Here is a 23,384-nt window from a genome sequence, read left to right as displayed (position 1 = left end):
AAAAATAATGAAAATGTTAGCACATCATCTCTCTCTCTCTCCTGACACTACAGCGGCCCTGTTTATTTAAAAAGAATATGCCTTGAGTAGGTTTTCAGTGTTATATTTAGCTGTTTTACTGTGGTTTGAGTGGTTACATTGTATTGCTGAAGTGAAGGTATGTTTAGTTTGGCGACAACAAGACTGAAAAACTGATCATAAATGGGGTTACGCCCGTTTGGCATAGTACTGCATTACTGGAGAGGTTTACATGTGGCATGCATATGTTTTAAAAAGTTTACAATTTGGCGATACAAAAGTTCTGTAAACCTCACCACTGTTAATCTTACTTTAATGCCAGATACATTTATAGCCTTTAGGAGAATCACTGGAGAATTTACATACACATTTTTGGATTGATTTATTTAAAAGATTTTAACCAGGATGAAGCTCATCTGCTTTCCGAGATGTTGTGAACGGAACATAAACATTCTCACGTTCCTAGCACGTGTAAGATACAAAACAATGACGGTACACATACCTTTCTTACAGTGACCGAAAACCCTTTTCCACATCCCATACAATTCTGGACCTCATTGTCTTCAGCCCATTTCCGGGTTAGTGCTTGTGAGTTTTTGATCTGTTGGGTTATAATTGAGACATTTAAAACTTTTGGGTCCCAGCAGCTTCCTGTGCAAGCAGAAGCAAATCACCATGGATACTGACCTTTAGAAGGATTAAACAAATCAATTCTGAAAATCCAGCGCTACGCTTGTTACAGATTCTTAGCTTAACATGTATTTGACGATTAAGAATTTTTAAGTTGTATCTTTAGCCTTTCGCTTGGAATCATGGGAGAACTGCATAATCATGACTTATTGGATATACAGCGATTCGAAGGTCCAAAGATAAGCTTAAGGGAAATAGGGTTCATGTGTAATTGTAGTTGCAGTATTGACCTTCAAATAGATTTGTATCTAAAAACATGACAGTTTGCTTCAAATAGTCAGTCATTCATTTTATAAACTGATACTTTATTGCCATTAAATAGTAACCCATCTAATGTATCTGTTAATTGAAAGTGCACCTGTAGTGTTTGATTCTCCCTCCCCAGCTCTTGCATTGCTGCAGTTGTATCGTCCAGTTTCCTTCTCATTTCCATCATTTTGGTTTGATGTTTTTCTATTTCTCCTTCACCCTTCAGACACCTGATTGAGCAGCAAATAAAATTGACAAATTAGGAATTCCTATTTTGAATGAATTACTAAAAAAAGTTTTATGAAACATTAAGCTCCCTTCTGTTTTTGACAAGACAGTGGCTCCTTCCTCTCACACCACGTCTATGACTCATTGCATGAGGAGATGCCTTCTCTAATCTGTCCTGCACATTGGGCTCAAGACTGGGAAATACAGATAAAGCCAGCTCTGGAAAAATGTGCCATGTAAACCTTTTACATTTGCACAAGAGGTCATAAAATAGCATTGGCAATTGGCGCAAGAATAGGAAAACCATAGAAAGCAAATACTTTGGACAGCAGTAACGAGTAACAATCCAGAGAGGTAAACATATCAGTCGGTTTGGTGTTAACGGATTGGTAGAATTATGTACATATTTACACATATATAAGAAATTGTGGAGACATTCTCTAGGACAATCTTTGCTTAAGCTACTAAAATCGCCTACTTTTAAAGTGGTCAGGTCTTTGTGCTGATCAGCCATCTACACTGTACTGCTTAATACAATTTAAAAGCAAAGCTGTGAAAAACTAAGTTAAAAGTAGACAACTGTTTTGGCAAGTGACTTCTTCAGAGTCCACACGCTCTTCTTAATCCATTGCAAGTTTAAACAGTATACTTTAAAACTGTTCACAAAATAGTATTTATACTTCAATACAAAATTAATTCGCACCTGAGGCCACTTGTTTTTTTGGCTGGCTGTGAATACTCATGTATCTCTCTATATCCACCCCTCGTCACTCACACACACACACAGAGTAAAATCCCACCTCTCCAGCAGTGCCCTCCTCTCGTCCTGGTTGTTCTGCACTGTGGCCTCGAGTACTGCGATCTCCCCTCGCAGGTCGTCCGTCTGCTTCTCCAGCTCCCCAACCCGCCGCTGACTGCTCTGCCACTCCTTCTTCAGAGTGCCGATGTTCTCGTTCAGCGCTGTGATCTGCATGGTCAGCTTGGCCTCTGCCTCCTCATGTCGTTTCCTCTGCTCCTCTGTAGCCTTCAGCTCTGTGTTCTGCAACACAAAAGTGCAAAACTTTATTTGTAGCGATACCGTTTTAAACACATGTCTGGTTGGGTTTCTACAATTTGAAAAACAAAAAAACAAAACCTGAATAAATATTACATTTTACATATTAATTTGCAGTAATGATATACTGGTACTGTTCTGGTTTAAATGACTTGATTTAGGAGAGTAACATTTTACCAGTTTAGACTCTCTCTGTGTCTGCTCCTTTTTCAGTTCTTCCTCTCTTTTACCAATGGCCTCCCTGGTTGTCTTGTGGTCTTTCTTCTCCTGCTCCAGGGCAGACCTTAAGCTGTCAGCCACCCCTTGTGTATCCAACTTCTGCTGAATCAGCAACTGTTTGGCATCCTTCAGGTTTGTCAGCTCCTGTACGTTACAAAATCATTCAAAGCAGAGTAGGTTGCATTAAAATGCACCTTATGCATATAAAAACAAAGTAAAATGCACAAAAAGAAAATAGATGGCAAGCCTAAACTGGAACTGCTAATTAAAAACATGTGTATTAGTAAAATGCACCCCGCCCAGTTGTAAATACTAATTTAGATCCATTAGTATCATGAAAAAGTAGATCACCACAACCTACATCTAAAATTGTGACATTCAGACAGACTGGTTCCCTAACTGGTTCATTGGCTTACTTTCTCGTACTGTTCTTTGAGCGTCCTCTGTCCCTCAGTCAGCTTGCTCACTTCCTTCTCCAGTTTAGACTTCAATTCATTCAGCTCTGCTGCCGTTGACTTCTCCTTTTTCAATTCCTCTTCCTTTATTGTCTGCAAGAAAAATATAAAAATGTGCTCAATTTCAGTTGATGCTGGTTCAAAGCAATCAAACACATTACACTTGTAGATCAGAACTAGATTTTAGAACCAGGGCCCAATGCAGACCAGTAATCTTTAACACACATCTACAGCAGAATACTGAATAGCTGTAACTTGCAGACATAGTTCCAAGTAAACACTCACCTTTTGTTTTTGTTCTTCCTGTAAAGTCTTCACCTGCTGTTTTATCTGCTCGTTCTTCTTTACCACATCCTGCTCCAGCTCAGTCTTGGCTGCATTCAGGTCTTGGATCAACTGACTGTGGCTGGTAAGTTGGTTCCTGTTTGTAACTAGTTCTTCCTGAGCCAATGTCAGCTTCTCCTCTGTAGTCTGTACAAACATTACATTATTAATATTTTATATTTGAGATTAAGGGAGGAGGAAAAAGGAACAAGCTGAGAATGCATATTTCTGCCTTTTACAGAAGGAGTATAGCCAGTGATGTTTATGAAAGGTGAAAGAAAGTAGCTACTGCCTCAATTATTGGGAAAACTGCATGTTTCTAACTGAAACCAATTGTGGTTGATATAGCCATACTACACTACTCCACAAGAATTAAAGGAGCAAACATTAAATATTGCAAAAAATAACACCAAGCCATTCACGAGGTAGACCTTTTAAGTGTTATTCAATAGATTGGGACACCTGTTGAGGTGCATTTTGTACTGGCTGCCCTCCTTAAAAGAAGGTACCTTCATTTAGAATTTAGATTTCATCATTAGTGAAGAGGCTGATCAGGTGATAACATTGTTTATTGTTGTTGGTTTGGGAATCATGGCTTCTATTGATGTCAGGTGGTGGCAGCAAATATTTCTGACTGAAGTCCATACTGCCAGAGCTGTTAATTCTGGAGATAAACAAAGACTCTGTAGCTAGTCAATTTGGTGTGTCCCCTTTTAGTGTTTTTTCCAGTTGTGGACATGTAATCAAACCACAGGTTTGTACACTAGATGTCCTGGACAAGGTCATGGGAGGTCAACCACACCACGCTGTAATCAATATCTACACAATATAGCAGTGAGGAACTGTCAGTCCACTGCACACGGGCACAAAGTCAATATCCACTTCAGGACAGCAACTGGAGTCACCGCAAAAACAAAACTGTGAGAAAGATTTGAGTTTTGAGGTTTAAATTATTATTAAATGTAAACCTCCAAAAGACCAGTGACAGCTCCATTGACCCCACAACACAGAATATTGATTCATCACTGAACAAAGCACATGCTTCATCATTGGGCATGTGCTTTGTTCAGTGATGAATCAATATTTCATCTATCATTTTCAGCTCGAGAGTGAATTATTTACTCAATGCAACATTGTTGAATATATGACAATTTTCTTGGCGAGGACTCACTTACAGCGTGGTGTGAAGAGGCATCTGCATTGGAGGTCGCATGGATCTTTTTGTGCTTCCAAGGGGAGGATTTAAAGCTCTACGGCACAGACTCATTCTTGGACCCTAACCCTTTGCTGGTCATATTGGCCTGGAGTTTGTTCTGGTGCCAGATAATGCCCGTTGTCATACTGCCATCTTGAGCAGATGATAGAGGTTATGGATGGCCCAGTCCAGACCTTAATCCCATAGAACACCTTTGGAACCTTCTAGGACATTGGTCAAATGGTCTGACAAATGTATTTTCATTTTGATTTCCAGGGTTCTTGTGTTCAGAGGCATGTCACTGATGTAACACATATAATACAATTAACTTATCAGTTAATTTCAGTGTGTAAAGAGTACTCACTTGAAATACTCAAATTTGGTAACTGCGTTTTGGAAAATTGCTGACTGTGTCTCACATTTCACTGCATAGGCAATTTGGATGAACTGGGACATGCTACCCTGAAAAACGTAGTTATGCAACCAACACCACTGTAGCTCTGCAGTGGAGTATAGACCAGTTAAACCAATATGGTGGGTCATGGGATGTCATTTCTTAACCTCCTCTATCATATCAATTTTAAATGTGTTTAAAATAAAAGCTTCCCTGGTACATCATTTACTGCAATAGACTGGGGAAGTGTTGCTTATCTGAATTCTCTCCCGATGGGCCCAACCTCATGTAATATATGGGGGAATGTATTCGACTGCATTATCCAGGACACATGGATAAAAACAACTACAATTACGATGAATTTGGTATTGCAGGACCATGCACAGAAAACAGCAACAGTAAGGAAGGAGTGTTTTGTAAGACACCAAATGTATCATCACTCACCTTTAGGTCCTGCCTAATTGCAGAAAGCTCCGATTCTTTCCCGTACAAGTCAGATTGCAGTTTAGACTGACTTTCCTTTGTGCTGTCATAGCATTTCTGAAGTTTGGTTAACTTTTCTTTCTCATCATTTAACTCTTGTGATAACTGCTCTTTTAATTTCTCCTCCACCTCAACCTAAAAAAAAAAATAATAATAATAATAATGGCTCTTTACATCGATTGCAGATGGTGCAAAATGCAGTAGCAAGGGTTCTTACCGGTACCAAGTGGACAGAACACATTACTCCGGTCCTTAAGTGTTTGCATTGGCTGAATATCCAGTCCCATGTTTTGCGTCAAATATTATTGGTGACCTACAATGCTCTGCACAATCAGGGTCCTAGTTATATAATGGACCTTCTTAGCCATTACATGCCTGGGAGGCAGCTTAGATCCTCTAACTCTGGACTGTTCAAATGCATGGTTCCAAAAACGTGTTACGCTCGGAGGGCACAGTTTTAGCCGTGTTGCTCCTTTTCTTTGGAACTCGCTACCAACTTTCATTAGAGAATCTACAACAGTAGCCACATTTAAAAATACCCTTAAGACGCCCTTATTCTCCGCTGTATTATTTTTTTTCTCTGCTGTAACTCTGACTCTACTGCGGTCTGCACGGTTTAATATACTGTACTTTTATGGCGATTGATTTTATCTTTATATTTACCTATTACTGTATTTTAGTTATTTATGTATCTATCATTTTTTAACTGATTAATTGTTATTCATTGTGTTTTGTAATGTTGATTTGTGTTTTATTGTTTTGTACAGCGCCTCGAGACACCTAGGTGTGAAAGGCGCGATAATAAATTAACGTTATTATATAAATATTTAGGGCTTCTGATTTTCAGTTTTAACCGATAAAACCCAATAAAACACCCCTGATACAAAAAAAAATAAATCTGTGGACAGCCAATAAACACTGGAATACACCGGAAAAACTGTGTTAATGGTTAATCTAATCTATTCACGTTGACTTTAACCTTTTCACATTTAAAAAAATAAAACCTACTACAAAAATAATAATAAATACATTTCCCTGTGCTGCTGGGCAATGTCCTGCCTTCCTGACTTGTATCTATCATTGATTCGTTCTGAATACTTTAAACCCGCCCCAACTACCGAGTGACAGCACATTCCAACATTTCTATTGGAGACTCCACTTGCGAGATTTACAACGAGATTACAATCAGGATGGAGGCTTGCTAGCGGGCTTTAAAGCTGTATTATAGTTAAACACGGAGGATTTAAAACAGAATTGTGGCGAAATGTACAAAAATGCCTACACACAAAAACCCCAGAAAAATGTGCCCGTGACCATAGGGATTTCGTTGTGGAAGACAGCAAAGGAAAGAAGGAACAACTTAAGTGTGCAAGTACTGACAAGTTACTATACATATTTTGCCACACACACAAAAAAAAACCTGCTCAAGCATTTTGGAAAGTAACCTAAAACACTAATTTCATACAGTATATCAAAAACAAAAGCCCCGAAAAAAAACGATTTACATAAAACTCGAAAATAGCTAAAAATAAGCACCGAAAAATACAATTAATGAAACCCGAAAAACAGAAGCCCTCAATAGACAAGAAACTTTTTTTTTTCCATAACGAAATAAAATGTACCAATGATCTATTTTTGTTACAGGCCTATATTAATAACCCCCTTCTCCTGTAACCAAAACATGCTGTTATATTTCTATTTAAACAGGATTTAAGTAATAAAACAAACTAGCAAATACAGTTATAATATACACCAGAAAACTAAGCTCCATACCGGATCATCAAAAGCTTGCAATAATGAAGATGCTTGTAAACACAACACATACCTTCTGCAAATGAACCGTCTGTAAATCAGTTAGCTGCGCCTCCAGTTTTTTTATCTCTTGGGTAGAGGACTCTTGTGCTCCTTTTAACTTTGTCTGTAGCTGCTGCTGTGCTTTCTCCTTCTCCTTCAGTCCCTCCTGCACTTTTAAGAGCTGAGTGCTTACTGATGCCAGCTGGGATTTCAACTCTTTCTCAGCCTGCAACCAAAACAACCCTTTCAGATCACAGGTTCATACTCTTGGGCGACAATAGAGAGGTGACTTACTGTCTATAGCTATAGTTTTTATCAATTACCTCATCCTTTGTCTGCAGTAGACTTTTAACCTGGTTTACTTCTTTAGCTGCAGACTCTGCTTTCTTCTGAAGCTCCTGATTCACTTTCTGATGAGATTTTTCCTGAAATAAAATTAAAAAAAAAAAAAAAAAAAATGATAAAAGCTGCCTTTTTCTTTCAGTGTTCTGCTTCATTACTCTCAGGGCAACAAGCCCTACAGAACACTCTGCATAAAAATGCAGAGGGCATTTTAAGATTTAATTCCAGAAGCCAGTTCTGAATAAAATACATACTGAACTAACCTTTTGATCTAAGGCTTCCTTTTCATTCTGCTTCTGCTTCTCCAGCTGTGTCTGCGACTCCTTCAGAGACTGCGAGACTTTGGACAGGTTCTCTTTCATTGCTGCTAGGTCTTTCAATAGGGACTCTTTCTCCTGCTGAGTTTTCTGAAGGTTTCCCGTCAAGGCTTGAGCTTTGTTGTTCAGTTCCTCCTGACGCGTCTTTGCCTCCTGCCTCAGCTTCTCCAGGTCTTGCTTCAGGTTGACCTTGTCTTCCTCCTGCTTGGTCAGCTGTTGCTTTGCTTCTTCAAGAGCAATGGACTTCTTTTGCAGTTCCTCTTTGATAGTAGTTACACTGTTGAGAAATGTACGAGTAACACGCTCAATAGCTGGACTAGGCACTCTGCCAGATCACTATTCTATCCAGCATTATTTATTTAGCTTTGAAAAATAAATGCAGCACTGGTAACGCCCTATTTGTCCCCAAAGTCATGGAATTTAAAAAACTAGGCAATGTGAGGTTGCCCATATTGTTCCCATAAGCATTCTTTCACTACCGGTTAATGTATTATCAGAATCTCTCTGGGATTGCTGTTAATGATCCCTGTTCATAATTATTTAATACAATTCTGTTCATGTAAACATAATTAAGCCCACAATGCACTGCACTGGTCAAATTCTCCGAGAAATATTGGTGTTCCGCCTCAGATACCAAGTAGTGGTTTCAGATTTTTAATTTGTTACTACAAAAGTTACTACAGTATATAACCTATTTCTCTTACACTCCCTTTTCTGCATCAAGCTGCTTGCAGAGTTCGTTCACTTTGTTCTCTTTTTCTGAACTCTGCTTCTTCTGTTCCTCAAGGTCCTGTTGAAGCTGCTCTCTGTTCATTTGAACTTCTTGGAGGTCAGCCTCGTGTTTCTGCAGTACAGCAATAGCAGGTTTTCAAAATAACTATTTATAAATCAAAGGTTTCATACACAATTACCATTTATAAATCAAAGGTTTCATACACAATTACCATTTATAAATCAAAGGTTTCATACACAATTACCATTTTGAAAATTGGTTTAAAAAGATGGAACATACATTCCACCAATAGGAAAATTAATTATAAACATGTATACATACAGTTAAATATTTTTTCAGAAAGAAAATATTAAAATGAAGGCAAACATTGTATACAAACCTTAACCTGTCCTTCAAGTTTCTCAATCTTCTGCTCTGAGTTCAGCAGTTTCTCCTTGCTCTCCTTCAGGTTGCTCTCCAGTTGACTGCAATGCTCTTTTTTATCCTCAAGCTTGGTGCTGACCTGGTCCAACTGAGCCTTGATTTTGGTTAGTTCCTGCAAAAACAGTTGTTGAAAAAACACTTCGCTTGATGACATATGGGGGAAAAAATGCCCATGCCGTAGTAAATAAATTAGATGAACATTTGCACAAAGAGAAAATCTGGGGTGGATAAGACATTCTTTGATTTAATTAAAAGACAAAATGAAGACCTTTAACTTGCCAATATGTGATCTAAGAATTTAAAAAGCGTTTTGGACACATTAAGTTTTGTGCACTTACAGTATATTAGCCTATCTGACTGTACCAATGGAATATGACAAGAATAAAACCGAATTCGAGACTACCTCCAGAGTAGGTTTCAAACTCAGTTGCTGAACCGTGTTTAGTGTGGATGCAAATCGATTTAAGCACTGTTAAACAGCTTTTGAATCCTTAACTTGTTCTACAACGTTAATGTGGCCAGGGCCTAAAAGACTTCTTAAAATATGTACAAAGATTACTGTACTGTACCTGAATTGACAGTTTGTATGGTAATGTTTATTGACATTTATATTATCAATTTTATTATTTCTATAATTATTACTGTACTTTTTTATTAATTTGTTTATTTTACGAATTACAGTACAGTATTATTCAGTACATTAATTACATGTTTTTTTGTTATTTTTTATAATTCATTTAGCTGACCATCTTTAGCCAAGGTAACATAGAATTACTGTATTAAATAATTAAAACACAGAGTTACATATTGTATTGTAATGTACAGTACTAGTTACATGTTACATTATTTCAGTGTTTCTTCTGTACTAAACCTTTATACTACATACATTGTGTATATACATTAATCAATTAGTACTGTACTAGGTTTTGATTTTTGTGCTGATTTGGCAGGTATGTGCATGAATCTGGTTATTACATACCTCTGTAACAACACTGTTTTTACGGTCCCAAGGTAGTACGTTGTATCAGTTTCACTATATATATGTATACACACACACACACACACACATATATACATATATATATACACACATATACACACACACATATACATATATATACACACATATACACACACAAATAAATACACTGCTCTGCAAAAGTCTTAGACATGTTGCATTTTTCTACTCTGATGCGTTATTAGCATCAACAATTTACTCAAAACCACCACTAGTGTTTTCTACTATTACAACAACTTTGACTTGCATAAAGAAGGAAAAACATTGAGTGAAATGGCTTGCATCACTCGATTTTCAAGGTGTGGTATCAGAAGCATAATCAACAAGTACAGAGAAACATCATCTGTAATTGACAAACAAACCCAGGACTGGAAGACCCAAAAAGCTGTCCAACAAGGATGAGCAATACTTGAAGAGAATATCCTTAACACTTTTTTAAAATGTAATTTTCTCCAGTCGTGTAACACATATGGAGCTGTGCGTTTGTGTACCTTTCTGTCCGTATGTATTAAATATTCTCACAAAGCATGAAACGCGGGATTGCAGAAATAAAGCAGATATATTACATTATACCTAAAAGCCCCGAGAGCAGTCACATTGACGGCCACACATAAAACAATTGTATTTTGATTATACAGAACGGTATTCTACTTTATTATTTTTATTTACCAGTCCGCAATGTGTTTAGCTGTAATCAGATTAGTCTCTACGTTCTGCCTGAGTGAATTTTTTTCAATCAGCCTATTGAAGGCTGGTGCCTGCTTGCCAGCTGCGCTGCTTTGGTCAGTCTATTAGCATCAGGACTAGTGAAAATAAATACCAGAGACCGTAAAGTTTTACAACGCAACAAAATATGGAGTTGGTTTTGGATCGGATGGCACGGAAGTATTCCGTGAAAGCTGGGGCCCGACGTTGCCCTGTTCAGGTGTTTTACAATGTATTGGACCTAGCAGCCATCAACTCCTGGGTACTTTACAAAGAATGCACAGAGAATAATTTACCAAGGAGAAAATATATTTTACAGTTAGCACAGCAACTTCGCAAGAAGCATTTGGAACAGAGGGAGACTGCCAAGCATGTACCCACAGCTGAAGCTGGCAACCCCGCTGAGAGCCGCAAGGAGATGCCAATGCCAGGTTGGCAAGTGCAATAAAAATAAAACTTCGGACAGCTGTGCCCTGAGCAGAAAGGCGGTGTGGAGAAGTGCGTTATCTGTGTTGATTGTGAACAGCCTTAGACCATTTTGTCGAAAAAAAGAAAAATTAGACTGTTTTTTTTATAACTTCTTGTGCTGTGCGCTTCTGTAAAATGTTTTTTTCAAGTTTATTTATCTATGTTGTTCAGTTGCTTTTGCTCATCTGATAATAAACCGATTGCTGTCGAAAACTTAAAAATGTATTGCTATCGTTTCAGTTTTATAAATATGTATGTTCTGTTCAGATGTTTATTTATTTACATTTTCTTGTTTTGATTTGCAAAATGTTCATTATTGATTTGCAAAATAAATGTTCATTATTATATATATATATATATATATATATATATATACACATATACATATATATATATATATATACATATATATATATATATATATATACATATATATACACATATATATATATATATATACATATATACATATATATATATATATATATATATATACATATATATATATATATATATATATATATATATATATGCTTCGGTTGTTCAGAGGTTTATGTGACGTACTTGTATATAAAAAAAAAATAAAAATACATCCCACTGTTTCTCCTTTCGTTACACTATTTACATTGTTTTGAATACAGCCGTCAGAAAGACTGCTGCGGGGCTTCTAGGTATGAGTATATCTCCGGTCCTTCTAGTGTTAAGGAATAGAAAGAAGACAAGCGTTGAATTAACAGAACTGGCAGAAGGCACAGGTGTCGTTGTCCATCTATTAACAGTCCAAAGCACCTTTGATCATTGTTCCATAGTCCAATTTCTCTGTTCTTGTGCACATTTAAGCCTTTTAGTCTTGTTCCCCTTTCTTAACAGAGGTATCATACTGCAACACATCCTCTGAAGTCCTGATTCTAAGATTGACCTTCGTACTGTTGATTTGATGGACAGTTTTAAATAAGAATGCTGATTGAGTGGTGCAGCACCATGTCTTACCTGCTGCTTGTCCTGCAGTGCATGCTGGGCTGTCTCTAGGTGGTTCTGCAAATCAGCTCGCTGGGCAGCTTTGGCAGCTTCAGCCGAAAGCAGCAATTCAGTTTTCGCCTTCAACTAAAACAATTTAAGGGCACTGTATTATGAACAGTAGAATTTCAATTCATTCTGATGTTTTAATATTTTTCAAAAATAGGCTGTGAGATGTGACATCATTTTCCCACTGAGGTCTGCAAGCTGGTATCAATGTTTACCTGAGAATCTAGTTGGGTCACTTTCTCCTTGCCCTCAGTGATCTGTCCATTGAGCTCACTGATGGTGGTCTCCAGGGAGAGACAGCGATCCTGGGCTCCCCTCAAGTGGGTCTTCTGCTCCTGGACCTGCTCATGAAGATTGTCCTGGGCCTGCTTGTGGCTCTCTGACTGATTCTTAAGCTTGTCTGTCAATTGGGTAACCTGGAATAGACAGACTTCATTAGACCAATCTCTACACATTCTCACACTGGTCACAGCGCATGGCTTTCAAAAAGACTTCACAAAGCTTGTAAGTAACCAGAAGGCACGTGTGTTCTCTACCTGCTCCTGCAGAGCGTGGTTTTTCTCCTGCAGCTGGTTGAGCACGGCTGTCTCTCCCTCCCCTGCCTGGATTTTTGCACACAGGTCATCCCGCTCTGTTTCCAGCTGGGTGATGCTGTCCTTGCTCTTCTGCAGCAGAGCGTCCAGGTTCTGGATCTTCTGGTCTTTATCTCCAATCTGACGCAATACTTGTTCCAAATCATTCTAGAGTAAGGTTTACATCTGCATTAGAATGTTCCTGTTAACATTTGTGTTGTTTGGTACACATTTCTATCGAGTCTTTAAAAATCCAAAGTTATCTCAAAAGTTCACTCAGTTACTGCACTCTCCCTAGTACCAAGAAAGATTATAGCTATGGGAAACTCAAAGTAGCCTACAGTTACTTACTGCAGCACGTACAAGGTCTGAAGCAGATTTAATGTATATGGTTAGGACCCCAACTCGAAATACGCCCCCATCCAGATTGGGTCGACCACATCGGGTTGGGGTTAATTCAAATTTTTAGAACCCAGACATCTTTTCGCGTTCGGGGTGGGGTTGTCATGCGAATGACCCATCACGTTTTAGAACATTCACTTAACCCGAACTCGAAAACACAAGCAGTGAGCAGCAACGTCACAGTGCACGTCGGTCTTTTAATTAAAGCTACAGTACCACATTAGAACAGAACACAACAGAATAAAATAACACATCAAATAGCAACCTAAATATTCTGAATTTGTTTAATTCTAACAAATAACAACATTAATAACTAAATAAACATGATCCATGGGTAGAATTGTACACATGTTTTTTTTTTTATAGTTTATACTTTATCCATCCATCCATGTTAACCCCTAAGTGTTCATACCAGCGAGTCCCCTGCTGAAAAACCTTGGGATTGATGAAAAACCTTAATCTAGACCACTAGATTTTGTTTTGGGGGGGTGGGGGGGTGGGGCGGTGCTTCTGACGGATCAAGATTTTTTCACATGGGGTATGCACACCGGGAGACTAAATCAAATAAATAAAACAAAGAAATAGTCTGGGTACACCACACACTAAAAAAATGACATTTAACAGTGAATGTTTATATGTGATCTGATTTAACATGTAAATCATTCAAAAAGAATATATTTACACATATTTCTTTGTAAAAACGGATTCAATTAGTTTAATATACTTTTTTATTTTTTTTTTATTTTCTGTTTTAATAAAATCTTCGGTTAGTGTGTGAATGTGATTATTATTATTATTGGTCAACATTCTTGAAACAAATAAGCATCACTTTACAGAAATACGAAACCAGTATGTGGCGCTCCCTGTCACTTTGACCAAAAATAAGGTGAAATAAAGAGATAGACATGCCATCAATTTCCAATTGTTCTGTTATTTCTTACCATATGGCATCTATCTTTGTATTTTCTTTATACGCTTAGGGATGTAGAGATGCTGCAAGTCTGATAAATATTTAGGGACTGTTCTCCGGACAGCCTTGAAGGTCAACAGAAGAATCTTAAAAATAACCCAATATTTGAAAAGGTATCCAATGCAAAGTTTCCGAGACAGATCATATGTTGAGATCATATGTTCAGTTCATTTTGTATTTGTCAGTATTCTTACAGCAGCAGCATTCTGGACAAGTTGCACTATTCAGACTCTTATTAAATGTTATTATTTGTTAAAATTAAACAAATGTAGAATATTTAGGGTGCTACTTTTAGATATTATTTTATTCTGAATACAGCAAAAATGATGGTACTTTTGTGTACTGCGCAGCTAATGTGGTACTGTAGCTATAATTGGAAGACTGACATGCATGGTGATGTTGCTGCTCACTGCTTAAGTTAGGTTACGTCTTCGGATGATCTTCTTCAGATCGGGTTGGGGTTAAGTGAATTTTCTGCATTGCGAAGGGGTCATTCGCAAAACAACACTACCCCGAACACAAATTTCAGGGCTCTAAAAATTTTAATTCACTCCAACCAGATGTAGTCGACCCGATCTAGATGGGGGCATATTTCGAGTTGGGATCCAAACATATACACTTCAATGCCTTGAGCAACCTGGTGCGAGGTAGCTTTTACCTGTGCCTCTCGTAGTTTGGAGGTGGTGTTTTGTTGCACACCCTGCAACTCCTGATGTTGTTGTCTTGCCTTGTCCAACTGATGCTGCAATTCAGTCGAGCTTACTGCATTTTCCTTTAACTATAATATTAAACAGAAAGAAAAAAGAAAATCTGTGTTTTTCTTATGGTTTGCTTAATTATGCACACAAATTCTTCACCTAATAGCTAAAAACAAGTTTCATCAACTAAATAAACCATTATTCAGATATGCATACCCAGCAGGGGATAACGCAGCTTACCATATTTGCTGAAATAAATAAAATAAAATAATTAAATAAATAAATAAAACATACCTGCTCTTCTGCACGGGAGAGTTTGAGCTGCAGGTCAGCCACCTGCTGCTCCTTGTCCTTCAGCTTCTCTCCAGAGAGCTGTCTCTGCTCCTTCAGGCGGCCCTGCACCTCTCCAAGTTGCCGCTCCGTCTCCAGCAGTTTAGAGTGCAGCTGCAAAAGAGAGCTTATTACATACCCTGAAGCGGCTGGTACTGAAATCAGCAGGCCAGCTCCATTGACTTAATGTAACCCACACCCCCACACCCTTCCCAATCCTGTCACAAAGGCTATAAACATGTATGGACTTGGCCACAACAATGATACATGGGTCAAATAACTGCAGTCAAAATAGCTCTTGTAGGAAGAAGGGGGAGAACATAATCAAAAACTAATTGGTTCCATGTATTTGTGATAATAAAGGTGGTTACTTTTGTGCATTTTTCTCTCTTTAGAATTCTGTCTTTCATAGTTTTGCTTTGCCTTGCTAATTTAGGTCTTCCTAATCTCTGGAATAACACTGTCAAATGAGAATACTTGTTTTTGGCACAGATTACTGACTGATCCCAAGTACCAATGAATTCTCTCTGGATTCCAACCTGTTAAGAAGATTTCAGCTGTTACAAAATAGATCCCTGAAGACTTCCATTTGGATTACATTCAATGCTTTTTATCAAAACATGTGTGCCACAAACTGGACTCCCACCTGGTTGATCTCACTCTGCTGCTGCAGGCCTTGCTGCTCCTTCTCATCTCTCTGCTGCTGGACCTGTTTGAACTCTGCTTTTAGTTGCTGGTGCCTGACCTCCACCTCGGAGAGCTCCCCCTTCAGCTTCTGGCCAGCCTCCCCCCTCTCGCTCAGCTCAGACTGCACTCTCTGGAGGGAGGCCTTCATCGACGAGGCCTGAGCCTGCAACTGCTGGCAGTCTAGCTCCTTCTGCTGCAGGCTGGCCTGTAGACCCTTCTTACTCGTCACCTCCTCATTCAGACGCTTCTCCAATTCCTCACACTCTTGCCCCTTCTTTGACAGCTTTTCTGAGAAACTCTTTAAATAATAATAATAAAAAAACTCTGTAAAAAACTTCTTGATACAATCTGTTTCAGGAACTGCTCTTCTGATTTAGTTGCCTGCTACAGACATAATATGTAACAGAATAAACTTCATTTTTTATTTTTATTTTATATAGTGCCTTTAAAAGCAATCATCTCAAAGCGCTTTACAAGACAAACAAAAATTACAAGGAACACAGAAGATAAAAACCATTCACAAAAATGCCTTTCTAAAAATTAATGGTCTTTAAGCTAGATTTAAAAGCACTGAAAAGTGGCCGAATCCCTGATTTCTTTAGGAATGGCGTTCCAGAGTTTTGGGGCATAACAACAAAAGGCCCTGTTCACCCATGGAGCGCAGACGAGCAGGAGAAACACAAAACAGTCCAGAATCAGCGAAGGTTGCATGAGGGAGTGTAAACTGATAAAAGATCAGGCAAGTACTGTGGAGCCAAACCATGCAGAGCCTTAAAAATGGTAAGAATTGAATCTATTCAGTCTTGTATTACGGTAATATGGTTTCATGGAAATGCTATACAAATAGTACAGTCAAGCTGCAATGACTTCCTGCTCTGTGGCACGATAACGGGTTGTAGTATGATTTCGCACTCAAGTACCTGGTTATGTGCAGTAAAATGTCTGCAAAATCAACAAATGGCAGACGAAGAGAATGCTCGATCTGTGAGCATTTTGAGTATTCAAATAAAAGCGACAAAAGCATGTGCAAAATAATTAAGGAAGATCGTACAGTATGTGGCTGAGTTAGGCCATGACTTGTGTATAGCACCTGCCGCTCAGGGACACGTGAAGTGCATGTTTTTGTGGGGATTTGACTGCAAGAAAGAGAAACAGATCAGGATCTACCCTTGAAACCAGGGTCTTTTTGAAACTGAACCACAATCTTTTGAAGTTAACTTAAAATAACTGTGGCATTGTTGCCCAAATCACATGGGTGTATATGTTTGCACTTTCAAAAAAGAAAACTGGAAGTGATTAATATGTTTTTTTTATTGTTTGTTTTTGTGTATGTACTATGCAGCAACTCGGCACGGGCCTAAAAAAAGACAATTATTTATTTTATTTTTTTTCTAAAACTGAAATATATCTTCTGAATTTAATTAACTGAAAACAAACTAAATAATTAACAAAATAATATTACCTACTAAATAAAAACTGAAACTGAACTGAATTGCTGAAACAAAACACATTGATTACAAGCTATGCAACAAAATGAAAAATAGCAGATCACTAGATGGATTTGGCTCTCACTTCTATAATGACCCATAGGCTGATTTTATTTTTGTCAGGAAACTAGAATTGACCAGCAGCTACTGAATTCAGATAAAAGCACTTGCATAAAATAAACAAAAAGTAAATATTAAAAGTAATTGCAGAACCACTCACAACAAATCACTGTAAACAATCATTGTGAGTGATTCTGCAGTGGACAGTAACAGAATAAGAATGTTATTTGAAGATACCTATAATATTATTTGTGTTAGTCAGGGTGATCCTGCTCTCAGCCAGCGATATTGTTTGTATGCATAATCCAGTTTGTAACATTAAATTGTATTTTACAGCTTATCCGAATGTTTGCTAGATGTGCTGCATTTGATTGTCATTTTGTCTATACTTCCTGAACTAGCCAATATCTGTGTGTCAGTAGTCCTCTCGACGAGTACCTAAAAAAGTCAGTCGTGGAAATAGAATAGGTATCGCATCTGCTTTAAAAACACACGTAAAAATAAGTACTGTACAATCCTGCAGTACTTTTTTTTATTTTCCTTCCTTTTATTTTTGAAAATGCAGCGGTACTTATGTCAGAGTGGTGTGCCAATGATTTAATTCCATACAATAATACTAGTTTGTGATTGGAGCACAGAATAAATATGTTTAATTGACATGCACTGCAACCAAACCCTCTTACCACGTTGCCAAATGAGCTTCGGTGTGGGAATGCTAAAGCCAAGGCAAATGAAGTTCAGAACCTCAGTTTTATAAACTACAGTATTGAAAAGACAAGGGGTAATTATTCTGGTTAAAACTAAACTTATTTATAATGTATACTCCTTTTAAAACAGAGTTTTTCTATTCCTGTCAGATCTGTTGCTACACAGAAGAGTAAAAAATAAATAAAAAAATAAATAAATAAATAAATAAATAAATAATCAGAGAAATTCTAATGTTACCGATCAGCACAGTATGAGAATGAATAAAATAAATGAAAAGCGCTCTTTATGGGACACAAGACTAAAATAATAATCCTCCTATTTCCGATCCAAGGAAAAAAAAATCCCTAACCCTAAAGTTCAAGCAGAGTGGAGTAACAAGTGGATCTATTGAAACAGTACAGGTACACTACTAGTTTTAGCAGCAATAGCGATCTGCTACCGCCATTTATAATGATACTTGATGTTTTATTTTTTAGTAGTTGTTGGCACAGCCATTGTACAGTTTAAAGTTCTATAAAATACACATATAAACTGAATTTGTTTAGCTATGGTATACTATACATTTAAAGTAATAATTTTATACACCAGTAATATACCAGTGTGTTCTCTGGTGTTATAACTGTATACCAGAAAATAAAACGTTCAGGTATTGTGACACAAATCCCAAGTTTTGCTACACAAATTATATGAAGAGGGACACTCTGTGGAGCTTGCTACTCCTTTTGTACATGAAGTGGTAGTGTGGAGCCTCTATCTGATCTGTTAATTTAAAGTTCATTAACCCAACCAAATGCATCTGGGAATAAATGCTTATTTTACCTGTTTTATTCTAAATTGATAACGTGTTCATTTTTTGGACTAGTAAGTTTACATCAGGACTAGCATGTTTCAAAAGGTACTAGTCCTTGGGACTAGTACCAGAATTTTGTTAGTTTCTAACCCTGCTGAAATTATATATTAAAAGGTATTCACAGTTCCAAAAAGTTAATCTAGACAGACACAGAGCAGTCAGGACTTATTAGGTTAACTAAATGCAGTCTGTTCTAGCAGATTACGAGGTCACTTAACAATAGTAAAAGTGACATAAAGTCTGCTGCTTTGAACTGTGGTCCAAGTCCATAGCTAACCCGTTATTTTATTACTGAGGCTTTCAATCATAGCTTTACTGATTGATTTCCTCGTATTAGAGGAGGGAGAATCTGTGACGGGATTACAGTTGTTTTTTTTATAAAGTTTCTCCAACAAATGTTGCATGCTGTGCGCCAGAGTGAGGGCTCAGTTCTAATCCATCCTCAAGGAAGGAAGATGATTCACACACCAGGCCTTCTGCCCTCCTCTGGCTCAAATATGGTTTCCACATTTGCTTGGCTTCTTAAATCAATACGTCATGAAGAAACACATGGCACTAAACATGATACCCCCTAACACCATTCCTTAACCACAGCTCAGAACAAAGACACAGAGGTACTGACACAATATATTAAAAGGGGGGTATACACAGAGATTTTATATTTATATATATATATATATATATATATATATATATATATATATATATAGCTTCCATGATGAAGTCACCCAAGATAGGCACTTACAAGTGTTGACTCCATGATGTTTAATTACAGGCTGTCAGTAACACTGTAATGCCACGATCCCTATTAACCACTTCAACCCCAAACCGATCATGAAACCAAGCAGCTAAGACCATACAGCAAGAATTGAACACGCATGTACAAAGCAGAAACTGCTTCTTAGTGATTTTACACGACTTCTGGAAGGGGATACAGTGGAGGCAGTTGTATTTATGTGCCACACTTCACACATTTTTCCATATAGCTAACTGCTGGTCATGAAACTTGATATTAATATTAGTTGGCATAAGTTATTGAGAATATCAGATTCAGGATAAACTGAGGCGTCTGCCTGTCTGTTCAGACATCCATCCATCTGTATGTCACATTTCCATTTTTGCATATATACTGTGAATAAACATTTATTTGCTAATTCTTATTAACTATTATGTACATACTGCTGATAATGTCATGATCGTTATTATATATGTCATTATCATAAGGATTGCTCCAAGTTTGAATTTACAGTCGTGGTGGGGGAAGTCTGTTACTGACATACTTGTTTAAATTGGTATTATTTCATTATTGAAACTACCTCTGGGGGTAGGTATAGTTCAACTCGTTCCCTCATTTTCCTCTAGTGCGAGTCGAACAGTTGCGAGTTTCGCAAGACGGCCATCGTATTCACAATGAAGTGTGAAAACATAACAAATTAAAAACTGCAATTTATTTAAAGTAGCACCAACTAGTTAATATTGTATTTTAAGCAACTTCCCCAGCTACTATTATCTTTACTACCACTTACGGAGACTGTGGAGTGGTTGGGGGTTTTAAGCTTTTCTGCACACTCAAGCGCATCTCTTCATTCAGTGTGTGGGCTGCACTAAAGCTAGGGAAGAGTAGCAAAAGGGCTTTTAAAATGCTAGCTTGTACCTTTAAAGGCATCTACATGACTGCAGATACAACATTTTTCAGCATTTTGAAAACGTGAATCACGGAAGTGTACACTTCTGATGTAAATTTAGGCTAAATAATTTCCTAACAAAGTTTCATCACTGATAGATACACACAATATATATTAATATATTGATCTACTGTAGCTTTGGTTCTATCCCAAGTTGAAAATGCCAATATGGGTTTAGTCATGACTAGATATTCAAAGAGGCAAAAAGGTGCTGCTATAAAAGAACAGCTAACAAGCAGATTATGAACAACGGATCATATATTCAGAAAGGATGATCAGCATTGCTACTGCTTTCTTGGCTGGCCTTACTGAATGGATTTGATGGGTATGCATATGTAAACATATGAACACACGTTCTTCTAGTGAAATCACTTCGGGGTGGTTTGTGAACAGACTGTCAACTGTGGCGTTAGAAAACTTTTAGCTCTGTCTGTCAGGCGGAATATGTCAGTTTTAGTTTAAATTACAGCCTACACAACAACATTGCCATTACTTTGGTTTTCCAAAAGATTGATTATACAATTCCACATAAATTACAAAACGTCACTGATCGTTTTTTGGGAAAGGTACTGCCCAAGTAGAAATGCAAGTCCAATCTGTTGATACCTTTTTTTTCTCCTTGTCCCCCTCACCTGGTTTTGCTGCTCCAGTACATTCAGAGAGCTCTGGAGTTTCTGCAGCTCCTTGGTATAAACTGCAACTTCCTGCGGACCTTTTGCCAGCTCAGCTCGTAACTGGGATATTGTTTTCTAGATAGAAACCAAAAGTGTGTTAATTATATTAATCAAGGAAAGGCTAAGTGGTCATAGTACAGAACCGAGTTACAATGTTAAGGACCCAGGTTGGAATCATTATTCCAATATACAGCTATGGCCAGAAGATTTGCATTCCCTAGAATTTTAGGATTGAGACAAAAAAAACAAAAAAAAAACACAACATTTAGATATTTTATTTAACATCATGTAAATCAAAACAACTACAAAATGATGTTGCAACAGAAGTCTACCAGAAGCCATAATAGTAGTAAAGTATTTTATGTTAGATTTCGAAATATCACATTGTCAGTTTTTCATTATTAATATGAAAAAAGTACAAAGCGGTATGTAATTCAATATTTTAACGTAATATTATTCAGCATTATTCAAACTTTTGGCCATAGTTGTACTGTGTGATGCACTACTTCATGTAACTTCATAACAGTTTCAGCCATTCCAGTTTTAGTGCGATCTTAATTAGACCAATCTGAGATTAATTTGGAAACCATAGAAATGTAAAAGTACAGGTGGGTCTAGTAAGCTCACAGTACAACCTGGAATGGCTAAAACTGCTATGGAGTTACATCAACAAGCAGCGTATCACACCCAAGTTAATACAAAAAGACAGGGGGTCTGTTATAGATGATATCGTGGGCGTCAAACATGAGTTGAAGTCACACATCAATTTGGGATCAGGATAGCCACCAATCAAAAAGAATACATATTCATCATGTCTTCACATTTATTTATTTTTCATGATAATCACTCAATCTGGGGTTCATCAAGGTCTTGACAAACGTATTCAACTAGACAAACATATTAGTAATGCAGTTTATGTTAATCTCCTAGAAAATAAAGTTACACACTGCAAGGAGCAGCAGTTTGGGTTTTTCCATAAGAAAATGTAAAACAAATTAGATGGATGCAGAATGGAAGAAAAGAATGGCAGCAATTAAATAGTGTTAATAATGAATGTTGGCTCTGTAGGTACACACTAATGTAGAGGCTACCAGGAGATCACCTGGACTTTGTTCTAGTAGCTGCCATCCTTTTGAAGACACATATTCTGGATGTTAGATTAAAGGACGGAGTAAACATATGCCTACTTATAATTTAATGGTAACAGAACACATTATTTTTTAAAATGTATTTTTTATATATTTTTATCCACATATCATAGGCCATAAATCAGATGGGAGAATAAAACCGTGAAAATCCTCACACAGGAGCTTTTCTTGGGAGAAAGAGGATTTGTAATATGAGCATCACAGTGTATACAGATCATGCTCCCTACTAAAACAACGCTGATGAGTGAAAGTTGAGAAATGTTCTCGTTTTATTTCTGATCCGATTTATTACACCCCTGAATGGTGACAAAAACAAAAAAACCTTCCACGAAAAAGTGTTACAAATGGGATGGGCTGCATCTGAACAAGAAGACAGCCAACCCACTAGGTGGTTGCACACACATGGAAGTGAGGAATTGTTTAAACTAGAACCAAGGGGGGCAGGGTACAGCAGACAAGACACTGCTGAACCCTAGGGAGAAACTAATAAGGAGACTAGGCAAGTCATGGTCGACAACAAAACACCTGTTTAAATGCAAGAAGTATAAAATAAACCACCAGTTAGAAGCTACAAAAACTAATCTCATTGGGATTACCGAAATTTAGTTTATCCCAGGCGACGGACAGGAATACTCAACAGCGAGGACGTCAATAACTTGCCCCAAGGCAAAGATAGTCCTCAAACAATCCTGCACACATTTAGTATGACTCAAACTGAAATAAGAGGACTGGAGGCTCTAAAGACTAGCAAATCCCCTGGTCCTGTCATTGGTGTCAGGAGGCTGAGTGGCCTGGTGGTTAAAGAAAAGGGCATTTAACCAGGAGGTCGCCAGTTCAAATCCCTCACTGAGTCACTGTGTGACCTTGAGCAAGTGACTTAACTTCCTTGTGCTCCGTCTTTCGGGTGAGATGTTGCTGGAAGTGACTCTGCAGCTGATGCATAGTTCACACACCCTAGTCTCTGTAAATCGCCTTGGA

The 23,384-nt window shown here is 37.7% G+C and overlaps 1 protein-coding gene across 4 annotated transcripts in view; it reads right to left on the bottom strand.

The window, feature by feature from the left end:
* Positions 1-23,384, bottom strand: part of LOC117415488 (early endosome antigen 1-like) — a 37,053-nt gene that overhangs the window by 2,221 nt on the left and 11,448 nt on the right. For all 4 annotated transcript variants that reach the window (XM_059027072.1, XM_034025932.3, XM_059027071.1 and 1 more), the window contains 19 exons: positions 21,217-21,333; positions 15,754-16,092; positions 15,072-15,221; positions 14,738-14,857; positions 12,672-12,875; positions 12,351-12,551; positions 12,100-12,213; positions 8,875-9,030; positions 8,467-8,606; positions 7,709-8,039; positions 7,427-7,528; positions 7,135-7,329; positions 5,271-5,444; positions 3,199-3,384; positions 2,875-3,006; positions 2,417-2,602; positions 1,986-2,224; positions 1,067-1,187; positions 521-619 (listed from right to left, as the gene is read on the bottom strand). In XM_059027072.1, coding sequence (XP_058883055.1) covers positions 521-619; positions 1,067-1,187; positions 1,986-2,224; positions 2,417-2,602; positions 2,875-3,006; positions 3,199-3,384; positions 5,271-5,444; positions 7,135-7,329; positions 7,427-7,528; positions 7,709-8,039; positions 8,467-8,606; positions 8,875-9,030; positions 12,100-12,213; positions 12,351-12,551; positions 12,672-12,875; positions 14,738-14,857; positions 15,072-15,221; positions 15,754-16,092; positions 21,217-21,333 — 3,306 coding nt within the window. The remainder of the gene's footprint in view (positions 1-520; positions 620-1,066; positions 1,188-1,985; positions 2,225-2,416; positions 2,603-2,874; positions 3,007-3,198; positions 3,385-5,270; positions 5,445-7,134; positions 7,330-7,426; positions 7,529-7,708; positions 8,040-8,466; positions 8,607-8,874; positions 9,031-12,099; positions 12,214-12,350; positions 12,552-12,671; positions 12,876-14,737; positions 14,858-15,071; positions 15,222-15,753; positions 16,093-21,216; positions 21,334-23,384) is intronic.

The sequence above is a fragment of the Acipenser ruthenus genome, chromosome 7 (genome assembly GCF_902713425.1).
Source record: "Acipenser ruthenus chromosome 7, fAciRut3.2 maternal haplotype, whole genome shotgun sequence".
In the NCBI taxonomy this organism is placed as follows: Eukaryota; Metazoa; Chordata; class Actinopteri; order Acipenseriformes; family Acipenseridae; genus Acipenser; species Acipenser ruthenus.
Note: the sequence above shows the minus strand (reverse complement) of the source record. Positions and strands in the feature narration are given on the sequence as shown.